The sequence below is a fragment of the Candoia aspera genome, chromosome 6 (genome assembly GCF_035149785.1).
Source record: "Candoia aspera isolate rCanAsp1 chromosome 6, rCanAsp1.hap2, whole genome shotgun sequence".
Classification (NCBI taxonomy): Eukaryota; Metazoa; Chordata; class Lepidosauria; order Squamata; family Boidae; genus Candoia; species Candoia aspera.
The window spans coordinates 59,313,241-59,330,886 of NC_086158.1; the positions used below are offsets into that span (position 1 = coordinate 59,313,241).

General features: G+C 39.5%; 1 protein-coding gene across 1 annotated transcript in view; it reads right to left on the minus strand.

Moving 5' to 3' along the window:
* Window positions 1-1,126: 1,126 nt before the first annotated feature.
* The window catches only part of CACUL1 (CDK2 associated cullin domain 1), a 44,438-nt gene continuing 27,918 nt past the window's right edge, over window positions 1,127-17,646 (minus strand). The window contains exons 6-9 of the mRNA XM_063307225.1: window positions 17,499-17,588; window positions 7,465-7,603; window positions 5,898-5,941; window positions 1,127-4,806 (exon numbers count right to left, since the gene is read on the minus strand). Coding sequence (XP_063163295.1) covers window positions 4,766-4,806; window positions 5,898-5,941; window positions 7,465-7,603; window positions 17,499-17,588 — 314 coding nt within the window. The 3' untranslated portion in view covers window positions 1,127-4,765. The remainder of the gene's footprint in view (window positions 4,807-5,897; window positions 5,942-7,464; window positions 7,604-17,498; window positions 17,589-17,646) is intronic.

Consider the following 17,646-nt stretch of genomic DNA (forward strand, 5'->3'; position numbering starts at 1 on the left):
AACGTATGTGAACCTCTAGGTTTATCAGTTCATTTAAGGAGAAATTAGAGTCAGGTGTATGTTGTCACCAGAAATTGAATTCAGCTCAGGGCAATCTTTACTTTTAATCATGGTCCAGTAAAAGCAATTGCTACATCATAGATGTATTCTACAATCCTCTTATTTCTGGCAAGCAATTCTTTTTGGAAAGATTGGTAACACTAGCATATTTGTGTTCTCAGGAGAACACAAACGAAACAGCTAACCCATCCCTTCATGAAAGAAGAGAGATCAGTCTTTTTTAGGGAAGATGGCACTACAATGAGGATTTTTAACCAAGTAATTTAAAATAATTGCAGTAATTTCTGTGCCAAACCAAACCTCTACAACTTGCAAAATTGTGGGGCTCCTTCAGCAAATAGGGTCCATAAAAAACGAGCAGAAAAGTAAATGAACTGTAAAACTTTTTTCACTGATCTAGACATGAACATGACAATGTCTCAGTCCTCTACTGTCGGCTACTACTGTGTCTGGCAGACATAAGAGGATTCAGACACACTCATGAGCAAAGCTATTCTCACTGCTCTCATTTATACTCAAAAGCCAGTGAAGTAAATGACTGGATATTCCCATTTTTAAGTAGTATAGACTGATTCTGAGAATCTGCTCCTATCAGTGAACTCAGTGTCAAGAGTTTCAATAAACTAGCTTTCCCATCAAATATTTTTACTGTAATTTTTACTAAAAGATTTTACATAAGCTTAAAAAACTACAGAAACATAAAATGAAAAATAGAAAAAAGAAGGAAATATAAAAGAATAAAAGAAAAACTGAAATATAAGAAAAGAGAAAGAAAAATAGGAAGATGTCTAAAGAAGCAACTTCTGATCTTTTCTGCAGCAGTTACAAACATAGTAATTACAATTTCCACCCTCCTAAATTATATATCACGGTTCCATTCTTCCCATAAACAAACCTTTTAAAGCTTTTCTCATCAGCTATAGACAACATATATTCCACATTCTAAAGAAAATATGGGACTGCAAACTTGTGGGTAAAAGAAGCATTGTCTATGTTATTATGATCTCTCTAAGTCAAGAATGGCAAGTGGATACAAGTTAAAAATGGCAAATTCAGAACCAAAACATTAGTCTAAAAATATTTTAATAGAACAAATTTCCCAGGAAACAAATGTGATATACGACACCCAATGCATTAAATTTTGTCATGTTAAGTCTTATGTGGAAAACAGTCACAAAAAATGGCAAATCATTTGATTTACAAGAGCACCACAGCCAAGACCATGCTGCTTTTATTGAAGGCATGGCTTTAGAGGGCCACACATTAATTCAGCAAATGTTGAAGAAAATTTTTTACAAAGTAACCTAAGTTTTGTTGTGTTCTTTCAAACTCAGCTTACAAAGGTATATCCCTTGGAGGATAGAAAAACAAATTATTTCAGCATTAGATGCCAAAACATACAGAAATCTTAATACTAATTTACAACATAATATATTTTTCTTTCTTTTCTTTTACATATATAAAAAACAGGCTTTCTATTCAGGCAAGATGCTACATAGAGCTAAAATATGTAAAACGATGTTTAGAACATTGACCAAAGCAATATTCTTGAGAACATTTTTCAACATTCAATGACACAAATAAAATCTTATCTGGAAATAAAAGTTGAATGTTTTGAAGATTATTTACAAACCATAAACTAGTAAAGCAGCATTCCTCTACCTTGGCATTCTCCAGATCTGTGGACTTCAATACCCAGAATTTTCAGTAATGGCTATGCTAGCTGGGAAATTCTAGAAGTTGAAGTCTGCAAAACTGTAGACCCAAGTAGTCAGGAAAGGCTGCTGTAAAAGGTAAAAACAGTGCATCAAATTCACATCCACTTGGACATCCTCATTTCATCCTCATTGTATTCTATAGGGTTGATGCTAGAAATTATAAGGGACAAATTGGAATCAGCTTCCAACCTGTAGGAGCAGAACCAGAAGCCAGCCAAAGAGGAAATGTCCCCATATATAATTGAGCAATAGCTATGGTAGGAGAAAAAAATGCTATGGAACAACAATACTTCTACATGTCCTTCAGGACTGGGCACTTCTTATGGATAACTTCAATAGGGAATAAAAGTAGAGGGTTTATCAGGCAATTACCGCCATAACTCTAGATATATCTTGTCCAAGCTTTTAAACTGTAACCTTTGAAAAACAGCAAAAATCTTTCACACTGCCTTTTTAGCTATTCTTCAGATTTGTTCAAACTCCCTTAATCAAAAAGGACAATATTCTTGGGTTCAAATGCATAGCATTGGTCACTATTATCAGCCTGCCATTCTGTAGCCTCCTATGTAAGTTTCACAATCCTTGCACTACCCAAAAATAATATAATCTAAAAGCAACTATGAAGAGAAATGTAGAGGCACAGTACTGTAGTGATTGCTCTCCATTAACTATAGCATGAAAATCTTCTCAAATTTGGGATGGGATAACTCTGCGCTTTATTTACATTTCCATTCTCCTGCCTGGTGTTCTCCAGTTATATTGGACTAAAGTTCTGAGAATTCCCAGCTAATATAGCCAGTAAGACAATTCACCCAAAGGGCAGCAGGTTGGGGGACAGTGGCTTATACTAACTTTATGGGAACACAGTTATTATTAAATGTGTGGCCTACTTTTTAAAAATCAACTGAAATAGAAACCAGGAGTTTCTCTAACAAAGTTCACTTTAAAGTTATATCTACATGTTTTTCATTTCATCTTGTTTAAAAATAAAACCAAGGAATTTTAAAGTGTTTGAAAATCTGAAGAATTCTGTAATTTTTGGCTATTTCCATTCATGTAAGGAAACTTTAATTTAGTAAACTGGAGAGATTTTCTTTTATTTACCAAAAGAAAAAAAGGACAGTCTATGTAAAGTTAGAAATGGTTATTTTCTAGATCTATTTTCTTTGAAGTAATGCATCATTTTCAACAAACTAAGGAGCTAGCCTTTTGGTTAAATCAAAAGATATTTTCCTTTTTTTATTCATTTAACATTCTTCTCCCTAAACAGCACACTTTTTAAAAGTATATCTGTTCTTTCATATGATGCTTTCATACCACAGAAAGACTTACCCTAGCATCTTACCAAATGAAAGGTTAAAATCGTCCATAGTTCTTTGTGGATCAGACAAGCTAAGATAAGTCACTGCTCATGCTGGAAAGTCATGCATCAGATCAATTTTTTTTCATGAATGAGGTAAACTGCCATATCTTGTTCATAAAAATATACAAGGTTCCCACATTAAAGACACTCCAGCTGGGCTTCCCCTGAGCACTAACACTTCAGCATAGCTTCATTTTGTTACCTCAACTGGCAAACTCATCCTTATTTGCCTTTCATTCCCAAGAAAAGTCTAACCTTGTGTATAAAATTACATTTTGTGGAGAAGGAGATGAAGAACCCCCTCCCTACCTTTTGTGGTGCTTCTTCACAGATAGCCAAGGAACAAATACACAACAGTAACCCCAGCACCTTGTGATTAGCCTTCAGTTCAAGATCAGAAACAGAAAGCAGGGATCCAGAGTCATCCCTTATGAGGTACATATTGCCATCATACCCATAATGCAGTGCAAAGTACTGCAGATTAAAAACTTATGTTCAAGCTTTAACAGTTGAGACTAAAAAAAGTATGTACAAATCAAATATGCAGTTCTCTCCAGTTGCCTTCTGAAATGGTACAATCCACAAATGTGTAACATTGATTTCAAGTACCTTGCTATTCAGAGGTAAGCACCATTTCAGCCTTATTTTAAAATCTATTATAGAACCCCAATATCAAAGTATTCAGAGAACTGATTGCTTAAAATCAGTACCAACATTTCTCTGTATTGCCACTAGGCAGCACAGAGGATATGAGCATACAAGCGCGTCTGTAATCTCTTGCCAAATCTTCAACCATTATATACAGTACTAGCATTTCAACTCTGAATAGAAATCACATGTTGAAAAGCATTTGTTTTAATTCTTTACAATCATTACCAAAGCCAACAACATAATACAATAAACATTTGATTTGCTAACACTTATTGTGTGGAAGGGAATGAGGAAAAATACAGTTTAATTTTTATTTTCCTAAATGTAATCAAAGGCGGTAGGAAAATCTGGCAACTTTGCAGCATGTTTAATCAAATCACAGTTTTGAGATACATTTTGTGGTCTTTACTATTGAGGGGCTAAGCAGATGAGTTATGTCTGGAATGTGAAGGTCAGTCCTATGACTGACTTTTAGAGGCAAACCTTTTTTCTTTTCTTGAAGACAGAAATACTGTTAAATGATCAGTGTTTACCATGCAACCATTCTGGACAAAATCTAATGGGCACAGATTTCTAACAGCAATGTCCACATATCAGGAAGTGCAAAAAAACAAAACAAAACAAAAATGCCACCCCAAAACTCTTTCAGAGGAAGCTGCTCTTCTTGGCTATCAACTTTTAGTATTTAATGATCTTTTAAAAACCAAAACCCAAAAGGTATAGTCCTCACAGGAATCACGAAAAAAAAAAAAACCCCACCCTTTTCAGGATTGATCACATTGTTCCAAGCTAGCCCAAATAGCAGCAAACAGACATTTTATTACATGGTGAGAAATAAGTCCAAACACCTCTTCTAGGTATAGTTGCATCAAAGAACCTGAGTATCAGAAGAACCTGACTGAGTCCCAGGCTACCCTCCCTTCTAATGCCATTCCAAAGTCCATTCCTAGTAGATATACTTCTAGTACAGTTACTATCTGCATCCTCTTGAGCTTGTGCATGATGCTGAACAATCTGAAAAAGTCAAGAAAAAATAATGAAAACATCACTTGCTTTAAATCCCTCTCACCATTACAGTTCTTAAAAAATGCACCATTCCATCCATCTTTATTATATGTACTAGTGGCCCAAGACACAGAAGAATTAAAAAATGGTATGTAATTATCAGTGTATCACAAATCTCTCACCAGGCAGCAACAGCACCTGGCTGACTTTGTATGAGTTTGCAAGCTAAGCATGGCTGGTTCAAATTTGGGTATGGAAAGCCAACCAAAGAATTCCTGTGCTGCAGGTTGGACTGGAAAGTAAAAAACATCCCAAGGGAAGGCATTGGCAAACCTACGCAGATGTGTCCAGAAAGTCGCAAGAAGTTGAATTCAAATTAAAGGAAAATTTACCACAATCACCCAAAGATATTGCACATATTGCACATTAAAACCGTTTTATGGATCAGAGGGAACTTTGATCCTCCCACCTAACAGACTAGCCATTTGTTATTGTCCTATTGCAGATAAACCTGATCTCCATAAAAAAAAGTAATTTCAGTCATCTCATAGTAATTATATTTAGAACACATTCAGTAAGTTCTTAATCAATTCAATAGCATACTATCATATACTTAAACAACACAGTTTTTCAAACTGTGTTCTGTGGATCTGTAGGGAACTTGATAGGGTTCCATGAAAGACTGGGGCTGGGGGGTGGGGGAAACTTTCACTTGAACGGAAAGAGCAAGGCCTATTCTCCCACGCAAAAATGCCACGGCCAACATTTTGTGAATTGGGAATCCAAGATTTTTTTTAAAAAAGTTCAGTGGCCTGAAAAAGTTTGAAAACTCCTGGCTTGGACTATCAGTCACAGCAGTCTGCTGGGGGTGGGGGCATTAAAAAAGTAAAGATGGTGGTCACAACTTTGTGATCAAAGCCCTACTTCTTTTATATGTGCATCAACATTGCAAAGGGCCAGGGCTTTGATTGTGTGGTCACGACTGCCTTCTACTTTGAAGAAATCAGAATATTTGTTTGCAATTGCAATGAGAAGTGTTCACGTGCCTCACTTTATAATATCATCCATAATAAAAGAGACTAGCAGTTTAAGTTACTTACTGCAGGTTAATTCTTCTCCAGCTCGTTTACGTGACTGGTCACCTCTAAAAAAGCCAGACAAAACAACTTTATTGTACTTATTTATCCATTCATTCAATTTTGCCCCACGTTTCAATCTCTAGGTCATTCAAGATGGCTAACAAGTAACATAAAGATAAGAAATAAGAAATAGTTGAACCCAGAAAAAAAGCGGTTAAAATAATGATCAGTTCAAGTAATCAGTCCTTGCTGAAGTGGAAATAAATTACAATTTCTAAGGAAGTGAGTATGTCCAATAGTTTAGCAGTAATATAAAAAAAGCTCACTACTGTGTGCCCAAAAGACCCCAAAACTGGAGCATTTTTAAGAGGATTTCTGTCACCAAAACTAATGCCAAGTTTAGAAACTTAGCCATTTACAACTTTAACGATTAAAAAGACACTGCTGAATTATGGTTAGAATCAACTGAAAACTAATGCAGATATTCTAACATAGGCATAATATGTTCCCATTATCATGTGCTAATTAAAAGCATAATTGCCACTTCCAATATCCTCACAGACAGAACATGTCAGCCTAGACTACAAAATTAACCCAATCAAGTCTTTGTTTTTAACAATGTCCATAGATAATGCAGACATTTTAGATAAAAAGCATCAAAAGTCAGTGCATCCTGCTGAAGTGCAAGTCAGGATTGTATTTTATTCATCCCAGACAATGCTTGAAGTAAGGAATCACAAGTGAACATCTTCTTACAAGTAATAACAATACTGTAGCATAGAATCAATAGTATAATGTATTCATTTCATTTCATGTATTACCAGTGCAGCCTAACTACCTTTCTCACGAGGACTGCTGTATGGAGGAAAAGGTTTAAGCATGTAGTCTTTGCAGTTACTATTGGGTGGGGGTGGGGAAGCAGGCATGTTAAATGCACACTTTTAAGTGTAATTGTATACTTATTTTTACTAGCAAACAAGAACCCACAGTATTAGTGCAGGTCTAGAAGGGATTCAAGTACAAACTATAAGGAGGGTTATGGATATCATAATATAGCCCCACTTCAGATTTTCACTTGAATGTGTTGAGACCACTTGCACTGCCCCTTTCTTTCCCCAACTTCTAAGCACTCAGTCAGAGTTGGAAAGACGAAATACAAATGGCACCATCCTTCACATAAAGGCAGGGCCCTTTAAAGAGGAATGGATGAAGTGGGCATGCATTTTCTACACTAAATGTCCTCCTTCCACAAAAGCTAATTCAGTGGATTTATTAAGGGTTATCAATAAACAAACCAAAAGCACCCTTGAACAATGCTTTTAGCAAAAGACAATTATTACCCTAGAAATATTTCTTAATGGCATCAATGGCATGTTGCAGTAGTTTGTTTGTTTATTGAATTTATATAGCCACCCATCTCACTTGCATGTGACTCTGGCGGCATACACAATTAAAACAAAAGCTAAACATTCAACATAATTTATCCATTAAAACAGTTAAAAATGATTAAAAACTATGTGGTGCCCAAATTCTTCTGTGTAATTTACAGATCCCCAAACAAACATGTTGGAAAAGTTGGCATTATTACCTGGAAAATCCCTCCTGAATAAGTTCTTGTTGAAGTTTCTGGTCTTGAGCAGCATATTCCTCAAGCTCAGATTCTATAGCAGGAGGGAGGATGTTTGGAATAAATTTAGAAAATAAAGCTGGTGCCATCTGAACCCATTCTGTGTAGAAATGGAAAGCAATAGCTAATGAGGAAAAAAATCAACTTAAGGGATTTAACAGGGGTTAAGTTCAAATTCTTTCTTATGACAGAATTTTAAACAGAAAAATCAAATCAAATGTGCTGCATACTAAATGAGAATGCTATAAAAGATCAACTTTAATGTTTCAGATTGATCAATTAATTTTTCTCTTTTCAAGTACAAGGCAACAGTTGGATACCCACATTGGTGGAATAAATGTATCTAATATTTTATAAATAAACACTGTCACAAATTGCTCCACAATTTATTGTAAGGTAACGTATATGATCTTCACATGATTCTAATCTAGGTTTCATACAGAAATCCAACATCTTGGGGGGAAAATAATGTGCCTAGATCTGAACATATACTAATGAATATCTACTAGCACATTTCATTCTGGAGACACATGAAAAGATGAAGCTCTTGATTTTGAAGTCAAGCCCTTATACTGTGCCTCACATTCACTATGGGACAGGTTTTAACAAGACACATTAGTTAAGCAAAAGAACAATCCCTCCTGTCAGATTTTACAGATTTTTTTCATTCCAGAAAGACTTCTTCTTATACATAGTTACTTATGCTGCAATCCCTTTTACATGATTCATAAGCTTAGGGCTGTACAGATCAGATATTTTATGAAATACCCCTCTGAATTGCTTCAACAGGCATCCCAGCACAAGTGTCTTCTGTGCATGCCAGTTTGTATTCGGAAGCCATGGAGAGGCCCTCAAAGAGGGCAGGCCAACCCTTCACAAAGACATAACACCAAGAGACAGTTCAAGCAGCACATTCAAAGAAGTACTTCAAAATTTCAAAATGTTTTGTATAGCCCCAATAACAATGTAAGAGAAGCTGTGCTGGAATCTCTGCAATCTAGCCTTCTGGTCCCAAAGCAGTTCAGCAGAAGCCCACAGGAAGCCTAAAACGAAGACATCAGCACAACCACACACTCTACAAATTTTCAGGAGCATATTGTCTATTGTACATAACATATTGTAACACAGTCTTGTAGTCACTGATTACCTTTAATTAATGTGATCCACTTAATGAAGTTATTACCAGACACAGTATCAGAAAACCATCTATATTCTTCCATGGCTTTGTTTTGTAAATAATTCAGGCTTACTGTGAAAAGAGTATGCATTGATGCACATTACTTATTTATTCTTCCTTGGCTCTTCATGAAAGTGGGAAGCCTCTAAACCAGTGTTTCTCAACCTCGACTGGCTGGGGAATTCTGGGAGTTGGTGTCCACACATCTTAAAGTTCTCAAGGTTGAGAAGTACTGTTCTAAACAAACCTGGGCTACTCTATCCATTATTCATTTAGTATTTACACATAAATCAGAAATGGTTTTCAACCTTTGAGACATTGTGACCCACTAAAATGATAAAATAAACTTGTGTAACTGTTTCCTCCATGAATAAAACTAATTATTTCATTTTAATAAAGCAACTAGCTTAACACTGGTAAGTAGCAAGTTGCTTTTGGCGCTCTTTCCCAGCACATACACACTGAGATAACAGCCACAGCCCATCTTCCCTCTTCAACTTGGTTTTTTAAAATCCCTTCCACTACTCTTGCAACTCCCTCCTCCCTGTAGCCTCACATCCTCCTCCCTTCCACTGTATTGTAACTCTCTCTGGAAAGATGGGTCAGGTCAGATAGTCAGGGCTCTGCACAGAAGCTTCATACCCTTCAAACGTGATTATTCCTCCTTTGAAAGGCAAATGTGATGTTTAAACAAACAAAATAACCACCCAGGTGTCATTCAGGGCACTGGAAGCCCATTTCTTTGCATTCACCATACTTCTGCATCAAACTGGTAAACTTGCTCAGAAAAGAGCAGGCAGAAGGAAGGCATTTTCTAGCAACCAATTTCTGGGTCCCACGCTGAGATAAGCTATTGAACATAAATCTTTAAAATCAACATATATGACTACAGAACAGCAGTATGTCAAATTTGAGAAAGCCACCAGGTAAACGTAAGACAAATTTCAGCCAAAGCCCAAAACTGGAGAAAGTTAGAGTAAAGAAGATAAGTTTCTTGAGAGAGCTTTGTTAGAATCAGCATTTAAAGAATAAATCCTATATTCTTCATCATACAGATCAACATCATACATCATACAGATCAACTCCTTTGGGGGGAGATGGGCGGTGATAAAATTTGATAAATAAAATAAATAAATAAACCCACTTAACATCAGTGCAAACCAAGGAGGTTGTATGACTTAATCCACACTAATCATTTATTCACCACTAAAACTACATTTTATGTCACTACTAGACAACCTGTGACCCACTGGGTCATCGTTTCAGAGATATTTCCTTACCAAAACAGAGAAACAGAATGACCACAGGTAGGCAAAAAAGCAGGGGGAGCAGGAGTGACTTCCGACTTCCTGCCAGTTTCCCCATTGACTTTCCTTGTGGGAAGCTGGCAGGGAGCTTCCTTCTTTCTCCCTCCCTCCTTTCCTTCCTTCCTCTTCCTTCCTTTTTTCCTCCCTGTTCTTTCCTCCTCCTCCCTTCCTTTCTACCTCCCTCCCTTCTTTCCTCCCTGTTCTTTCCTCTCATTTCTATAACACTAAGGTTTTTTGTTTATTTGTTACCAAAGAGAGGCTTTTTTTAGCAAAGAAATGCAGAATCTCTTGGTGACCTTCATTATTTTTGAAATTTATTAATTTGGTAATTTTGATTTCTTTAATATATAACTTGTAATGCTGAGAACTAAAGAATTTTGTCTTTTTATTGTTGTTCTTTTTAACAAAGTGAGTTTTGAGGAGTATAAAAGATTTTTCCTAGTTCATTGAATCTGCGGATTAGAATTCCGAACTATTTGCTTTTACTTTCCTGTGGGAACTCTCTGTTACTACTTTCTATTTCATTGATTGGCTACTTTGAAGATAAGGAGCTGAGGAAGTTTTCAATTTCAGTCTTAGTGGGCTTTATCTTCCTGAGGCACTAGGGGGTGCCATAATTTGCTGTGGAGAGCTATGGAGGAAATTAAAGCAATTTTTAAAGATTTTTACCTTGAAGTCACTCAAGTTTTGGACCATCTCTCAGAACTTGTGAAGTCCAAATTGTCCCAACAACTGAGAGAAGCTGACAAGGTTGAAAATTATCCTAAGTATAAAGTGGCTTCCCCAAAGAAGAAAAAGAGAATTGGTGATTTGGACTCAAAAAGTTAAGGGAAGAAAACTGACTTGTGGAGATTTAAAGGAAGAATTTTGGATTCAGAAAGAGGCATGTGAAAGGCTATGATGTCCTCACACCAAGACCAAAAAAGAGAATTGGGCTTCAAAGGCTGGAAGGTTTTTGAAGAATATTTGGACTTTTCAAGGGAAGCTGTAAAATTTGAGTTTGACAAGCTCTGCGTATAATACTGAGATATGTAAATGCCTTGGTTTACTTTGAGGTGGGAAAATGGTTTAAATGCATTTATCAGGGTGATGTCCTAACAGCCAGGAACCACGCTGAGACAAGGAATAGGTCTCTAGTGTTTTATTACTGCTACATTAGACAGAAAATCCTAACAAACTGAAGAAGCGTGGGAAAACCCAGACAGATAAACCCCAAAAGTTAAGGCGGGTCTGATCTGTGTCTCTTTGAATGGCAGCTTAACTCCTCAGTACTAAAACATGCGTTTTCTCCCCTGGATAGGGGCCCCCTCCTGCTCGCCATCAGTACTCATGACATCACCCTCCCCTCCAGATTCACATTCCATTTCAGCCCACTCCCTTCCAGAGGTCTCATAAGAGTCCATCTCCCCCTCTAAGCTCCCATGGGAACTGGGCAACAATGGAAATTCTTCAAAGGAAAACTCCTCCAAGGACGAATCAGTGCTGCTCTCCAGGTCTGATAACGCTTCTGGCCTAGGTGGCTGCTGCTGGAAAATAGCTAGATAATGAGAAGATTCTTCCCCCCTCCCCCTTGGGAAATGCAAGCCCGAGGTGGAGGGCTGCGGCTCTCCCTTTTCCTCTCGCTCTGGCCTCAGAGCCTCAGGCGGGGGTGGAAGTTGCCAACTTAAGAACTCTTCTGCTTGGGATTCCTCTGCTTGCTCAGTCAAGTGAGGAATCTCTGGTAGAGTGCGAGGCTTGGGTTTGTGAGGGAAAAGCTGATGGAATCGATGAACCAGCGTTGGTGCATGCACATCTCTGGCATTCTCTCACGTGCGCTCTTCCTCGGGGTACCCTTTCCAGTGTATTAAATATTGGATGCCCCTTCCCCTTCTCCTAGAGTCCAGAATTTCCTCGACTTTGTATTCCTCCTCCCCCTCCACAATTACTGGAGGTGGGGGGGACATTTGCGACCGTAAGGTACTTGGGGGAGGGTCCTTGGCTAGCAAGGCTCTGTGAAAGACTGGATGGATTTTCATGGATGCTGGCAGCTATAAACAATAAGCCACTGGATTTATCTACTGTACCACAGTGAAAGGGCCCACAAACTTAGAGTCCAACTTCTTGGAGGGCCTGGTAGAGGTCAAAAACTTGGTAGAGAGCCACACTTTGTCTCCTACCGAAATCACTGGCCCCTCTTGTCTGTGAGCATCTGCAGCTCTCTTGTAAGCACTCTTTGCCCAGTTCAGCTGCTCCTTTAACAACTCCTGTGCGGCTTGTTGCTCTTTAAGAAAATCAGCCGTGGCTGGAACAGTTCCCTGCTGGGAGGAGGTGGGCAACACCCGAGGGTTAACCCCATAGAGTGCTTGGAAAGGAGACATCTTGGTAGAGGATTGCACAGAGTTGTTATAAGTAAATTCTTCCATGGGGAGCAGGGCTGGCCAATTGTCTTGCTGATAAGTGGTGTAACACCTGAGATACTGCTGCAACCATTGGTTAATTTTCTCAGCTTGCCCATTACTAGCCGGATGATGCAATGATGATAGATGGATCTGGACCCCTAATGATTGGAAAAGGGCCCTCCAGAACCTGGAAGTGAACTGAGGGCCGCTGTCACTCACCAAGTGATTTATCATGCCTCTATACCTAAAAACATGGTCCATAAACAACTGCGCTGTGGCTTGCACAGATGGGAGGCCCTTGCATGGAATAAAATGCACCATTTTAGTGAAAAGGTCCACCACCACTAGTATGGAAGTCAGCCCCTGGACCGGGGGTAAATCAGTGATGAAATCCATGGAAATTGTATCCCAAGGCCTACTGGGGGTGGGTAGGGGTTGCAAGAGTCCTGTGGGCTTCCCTGGGAGGGGCTTGGCTCGTCTACAGGTATGACAAGAAGCAACATAACCCTTTATGTCTGCAATCATCTTAGGCCACCAGTAGTCTCTCAGAGCTCTATGGAGAGTTTTGAAAACACCTCCGTGGCCTGCCGTTTGATGGTCATGGCAAAGTCTCAGTACTTCTTCCCTCAATGAGGGGGGAATGTAAAATCGCCCACTATGCCAGAGGATTCCTGCCTCCACATTAAATGGGAGGCAGTGTCTTGCGGGCCCCTCTGGAGGTCATCCATCCTGGCCCTGGCATATGGGTTCTGTTGCTGCTGAGCTCTGACTCTTGTAAATAGGTCCTCTGCTTGTCTGCCTGCTGCTAAAACCTCTGTCTGGTTCTCCCTCATAGACTGCTGAAAGTTGTGAGGTTGTAATATAGTAGCCTGTACCTCCTGGTGAGTAGCGGGGGTTGCCTGAATACATAGAGACAGGGCATCTGCCAAACGGTTCTGCGCCCCGGGAACATAAGAAATAACAAAATTGAAACGGGAGAAAAACTGGCTCCATCTGATTTGGCATGGGGTGAGGGATCTGGTGTTTTGTAGAAGCTGTAAATTCTTGTGATTGGTGCAAACTTTCACAGGAAAGGTTGCATCTTCTAGCCAGTGCCTCCACTCTTGAAATGCTGCTTTAATTGCTAGCAACTCCTTGTTAAAAACATCATAGTTTCTCTCTGCTGGTGAGAGCGTGCGGGAGAAAAATGCACAAGGGAGCATTTTTGCATTCTGTTTTGTTTGTATATTGCAATAAAACAGCACCAATAGCAATATCTGAAGCATCTGAATGCATTATGAATTGCTTCGTGGGATCAGGGTGCTTTAAAAGCGGCTGGGATGCGAAGAATTGCTTAAATTCTTGGAAGGCTGCTTGCTCTCTCTCCCCCCAAATGAATTTTGATCCTTTCTTCAAAAGCTGTGTGAGGGGTTTAGCCCTGTCACTAAATTTATTTATGAATCTCCTGTAAAAATTGCAGAACCCTAGAAATTTTTGTACCTCTTTCACATTTCGGGGGGGTTGCCAAGAGAGAATTGCCTGGACCTTAGAAGGATCCATGGATATGCCTTCTGTTGATATTTTATAGCCCAGGAAATGTAATTCAGTTAAATCGAAGGCATACTTCTCTAGCTTGGCGAACAGCTTGTTCTCTCTCAGTCTTTGTAAGACATTACGTACATGGGTTACATAAGTTGTAGCATCCTCAGAGAATATTAATATGTCATCTAGATAAATGACCAGATACTTATCTAGTAAATCAGAGAAAATTTGATTCATAAATCGGGAAAATATGGCTCCTGCATTTAGACAAGCCAAAGGGCAAAACAAGGTACTCAAATTTACCAAACCTGGTATCGAAGGCAGTCAGATATTCATGCCCCTCTTTCATCCGGATCAGATTGTATGCATTCCTGAGTTCCAACCTAGTAAAAATGCGTGCTTTCTGTAAGCGATACAGCAGATCAGATATTAGGGGGAGTGGATAATTTTCTTTGACCGTGAGTTTATTGGGGGAACTGAAATCGTGTACCACTCTCATGGGTGCCTCCTGGTTTGCCAGTGCCAACAGGTCAGGCTTCTTTGGTACGAAGAAGGTAGGAGCAGATGCTGGGGAAGTAGATGGTCGGATGAAACCCTTTTGGAGATTAGAATCTAAGTAATCCTTTAAGGTGGCTAGTTCCTTGGGGGACATGGGATATTGTTTCCTTGCTGGAATCTTGGCTCCTGGTATCAACTCAATGGTGCAGTCACAGTCCCTATGGGGGGGTAGTGCTGTGGCCTCTTGTTCGCTGAAAACGTCTGCGAAATCTGCATACTTGGCTGGCAACTGGACCCCCCCTGCTTCCGTGGCTGCATTGGTTGCTGGAGAGAGGAGAGCGGCTTGAATCTTGTGGTGCTGGTATTCCTTAGCTGGGAAGGAGATTGCTCCCGTAGTCCAGTTCAGCAATGGGTTGTGGATCTTCAGCCAAGGTGTGCCCAGGACTATAGGCACATTAAGTGATGCAGTAACATAAAATTGGATCCACTCAGTGTGATCTCCCGTTGTTAGTTGCAAAGGTTCTGTGAAACTTCTAATCGGCCCTACCTTGAGGGGCTGGCCGTCAATGGTCTCAACTTCTTTTGGACGTGGCAATTCTATGGTTGGGATGTTGAGGTCTTGTACAGTCTGTACATCAATAAAATTGGTGGAAGCTCCGGAATCCACGAGGGCCTCTAGCTTGACCTAGTGCTCTGGGTTTACGTGCATTATGACTGCTAAGTAGTAAAAGGATTGCCTGGAATCCTCGGAATGAGCCCTTCTTAATTGATTGGTCTCCCTGCTGAGCTCTGTGGAGGGAGACCGACGGAGTTTCCCTGGTTGGAAGTCGAGGTGGAGGTGGCTCTTGGTTCTGCTGCTTGCCCTGGGGCTCTTATGGAATTTGCTTGGCTTCTCACTGGGCAAGCTCTCACCATGTGCCCCTGGACTTCGCAGTAGAAACAGAGAGCTCTCTCTCTCCTTCTCTGTCTCTCAGCCTCGGAAATAAGCCTCCTGCTCGCCCCGATCTGCATTGGCTCCTCTGGTCCGGAGTAAAGAGATGCTGTGGAGAGTGCTGGAAATCCTGGAAGTGCTCTGAGGCCCCTGTTTCTCCCCGGCTGCATCTGTCTGAGCTCTTCTAGCCTGGCGTCTACGACCACAAACAGTTGACATAAACCTTTGAAGGTAGCTGGTGTTCCCTGGCGCACTAATTCATTTTTAATTTCTTCATCCAGCCCGTTTGAATTGGTCTTTCAAAAGGCACTCTCATTCCAGTCCAGATCTCCTGCTAACAGCTTGAAATCAACGATGTAGATTCCCACAATCTTGTTGCCTTGCTTGAGCTTCCGAATTTCCCGGCTGGCAGTGACCTCTCTGATCGGGTCGTCAAAGTGAGCTCAGAACCCTGCCAGAAAATTCTGGTAGTCGTTGAGAATTGGGTCATTGTTCTCCACCATGGGAATAGCCCATTTGGCTGCTGGGCCCTTTAGCAGACTTAAAATGAAGGTGACTCTGGTTCTGTCTGTGGGAAACTCTGCCGGTCTGCTGTCAAAAAACATTGCACACTCTGTGAGAAAGGTTCTCAACTGTCCTGCTTCTCCTCCAAACTTCTCTGGTAGACTGTCCTGGGATCTCAAGACTACTGGCGGAGCTGCTGCTGCTGCTGCTGGCACCATTTGTGGGTTAATCAGAACTGGTTGTTGTAACTGCTGTAGCATGGCTGCTTGTAATGTGTTGATCTGGAGATCTACTTGTTGTTGTTGTTGTTGCAATGCTGCTGCCAGTTGTTGGATGGCCTGCCGAAATTCCTGGTTTTCTGAAGACATTTTCCCAAATGTCTCTTCCTTTTTTTTTGTTCCTCCCTCTTTCAATGGGAGTAGGGAGTTTGTTAGGATTGATATCCTAACAGCCAGGAACCACGCTGAGACAAGGAATAGGTCTCTAGTGTTTTATTACTGCTACATTAGACAGAAAATCCTAACAAACTCAAGAAGCGTGGGAAAAACCCAAACAGATAAACCCCAAAAGTTAAGGCGGGTCTGATCTGTGTCTCTTTGAATGGCTGCTTAACTCCTCAGTACTATGCATGCGTTTTCCCCCCTGGATAGGAGTACTGATGACAGGTGGTCTTTTAAAGGTTTAGATAAACATTTTTGCTGTTTGGATAACACTTATATTTTTGGTAAAAAGGTGTTAATAAAGTTACTTTTCAAAATATATAATAGTAACAAGATGCTACTATTGTTGGCAGGTTATTTTGTTTTAGATTAAATGCTTTGGTTTACCTTGATAATTGTTTAAATATGTTTATTAGGATGATTTCTTTTAAGGGTTGAGATGGATGTTTTTATTTTTCGGATATTATTTGTATAAGCAAACAATAGTAATAAGATGTAGTTAGGTTATTTTTTTTATTAGTTTAGCTGGCAGATAAGAGTATTATAGTGAAGAGGATAATGTTTGTTATTGTGAAAAATTATGTTTGAAGGGGTTTCTTATGTTTTTTAACTGGGAGGGAAAATTTATTTTAGAAAGGAATGCTATACTGAGAATTGAGATGTTGTATAGAAATAATGCTTACTGTAATTTAAATCCTAGTAAGAGACTGATATTGATTTATGTATATCTTTGCTGTAGAAAGTTGGAAGTTACTTTGCAGTAGTTTTGTTTGTACTTCCACACTTTTTAGTTTTTTCTTTTTTTTTCTTTGTAGGTTCTTTCATTTCATCCTTTTTAGTTTTTACCTATGTTGAAAAAAACTAATGAAGTTCTTTTGGGGGAAAAAAAGGAAACGATCACGTGACCAGGCCGACTGCAGCAGTGCAGAGGCACTGAAACAGCCACAACTTTGCCAAATTTCAATCCCACAGGAGTAATTGTCCCAGATTTTGGATGCATTCTGTAAGTTAGCCCAGGTACCTTGGTTCAAAAATTGTTGCCCTATGATGCACCATTTCACCCAATTGAACAGATGTAATTACAGTACACACACACAAACGTCTGAGCTTGTGTTTTGTTATACAAGAGTTGGATTTGTTTCTTATATGTATATATGATATCTTCAACGAATTTATTACACATAGATTTTGACAATACCATTTGCTAAAAATGAGCAAGTACTCAAAAGTATAATTTACCTGGCCTCAGCATGTATAATCCTTTGACAATGTTTGCCATTGTGGAAGGGTTTATCCAAAAAGGTGTGGACTGAGCTTCTAGAAGTAAAGCTGAAATGAGAAAGATACTCATTTGCAAATTAATTTTACTTCAAATATTGATTTATAT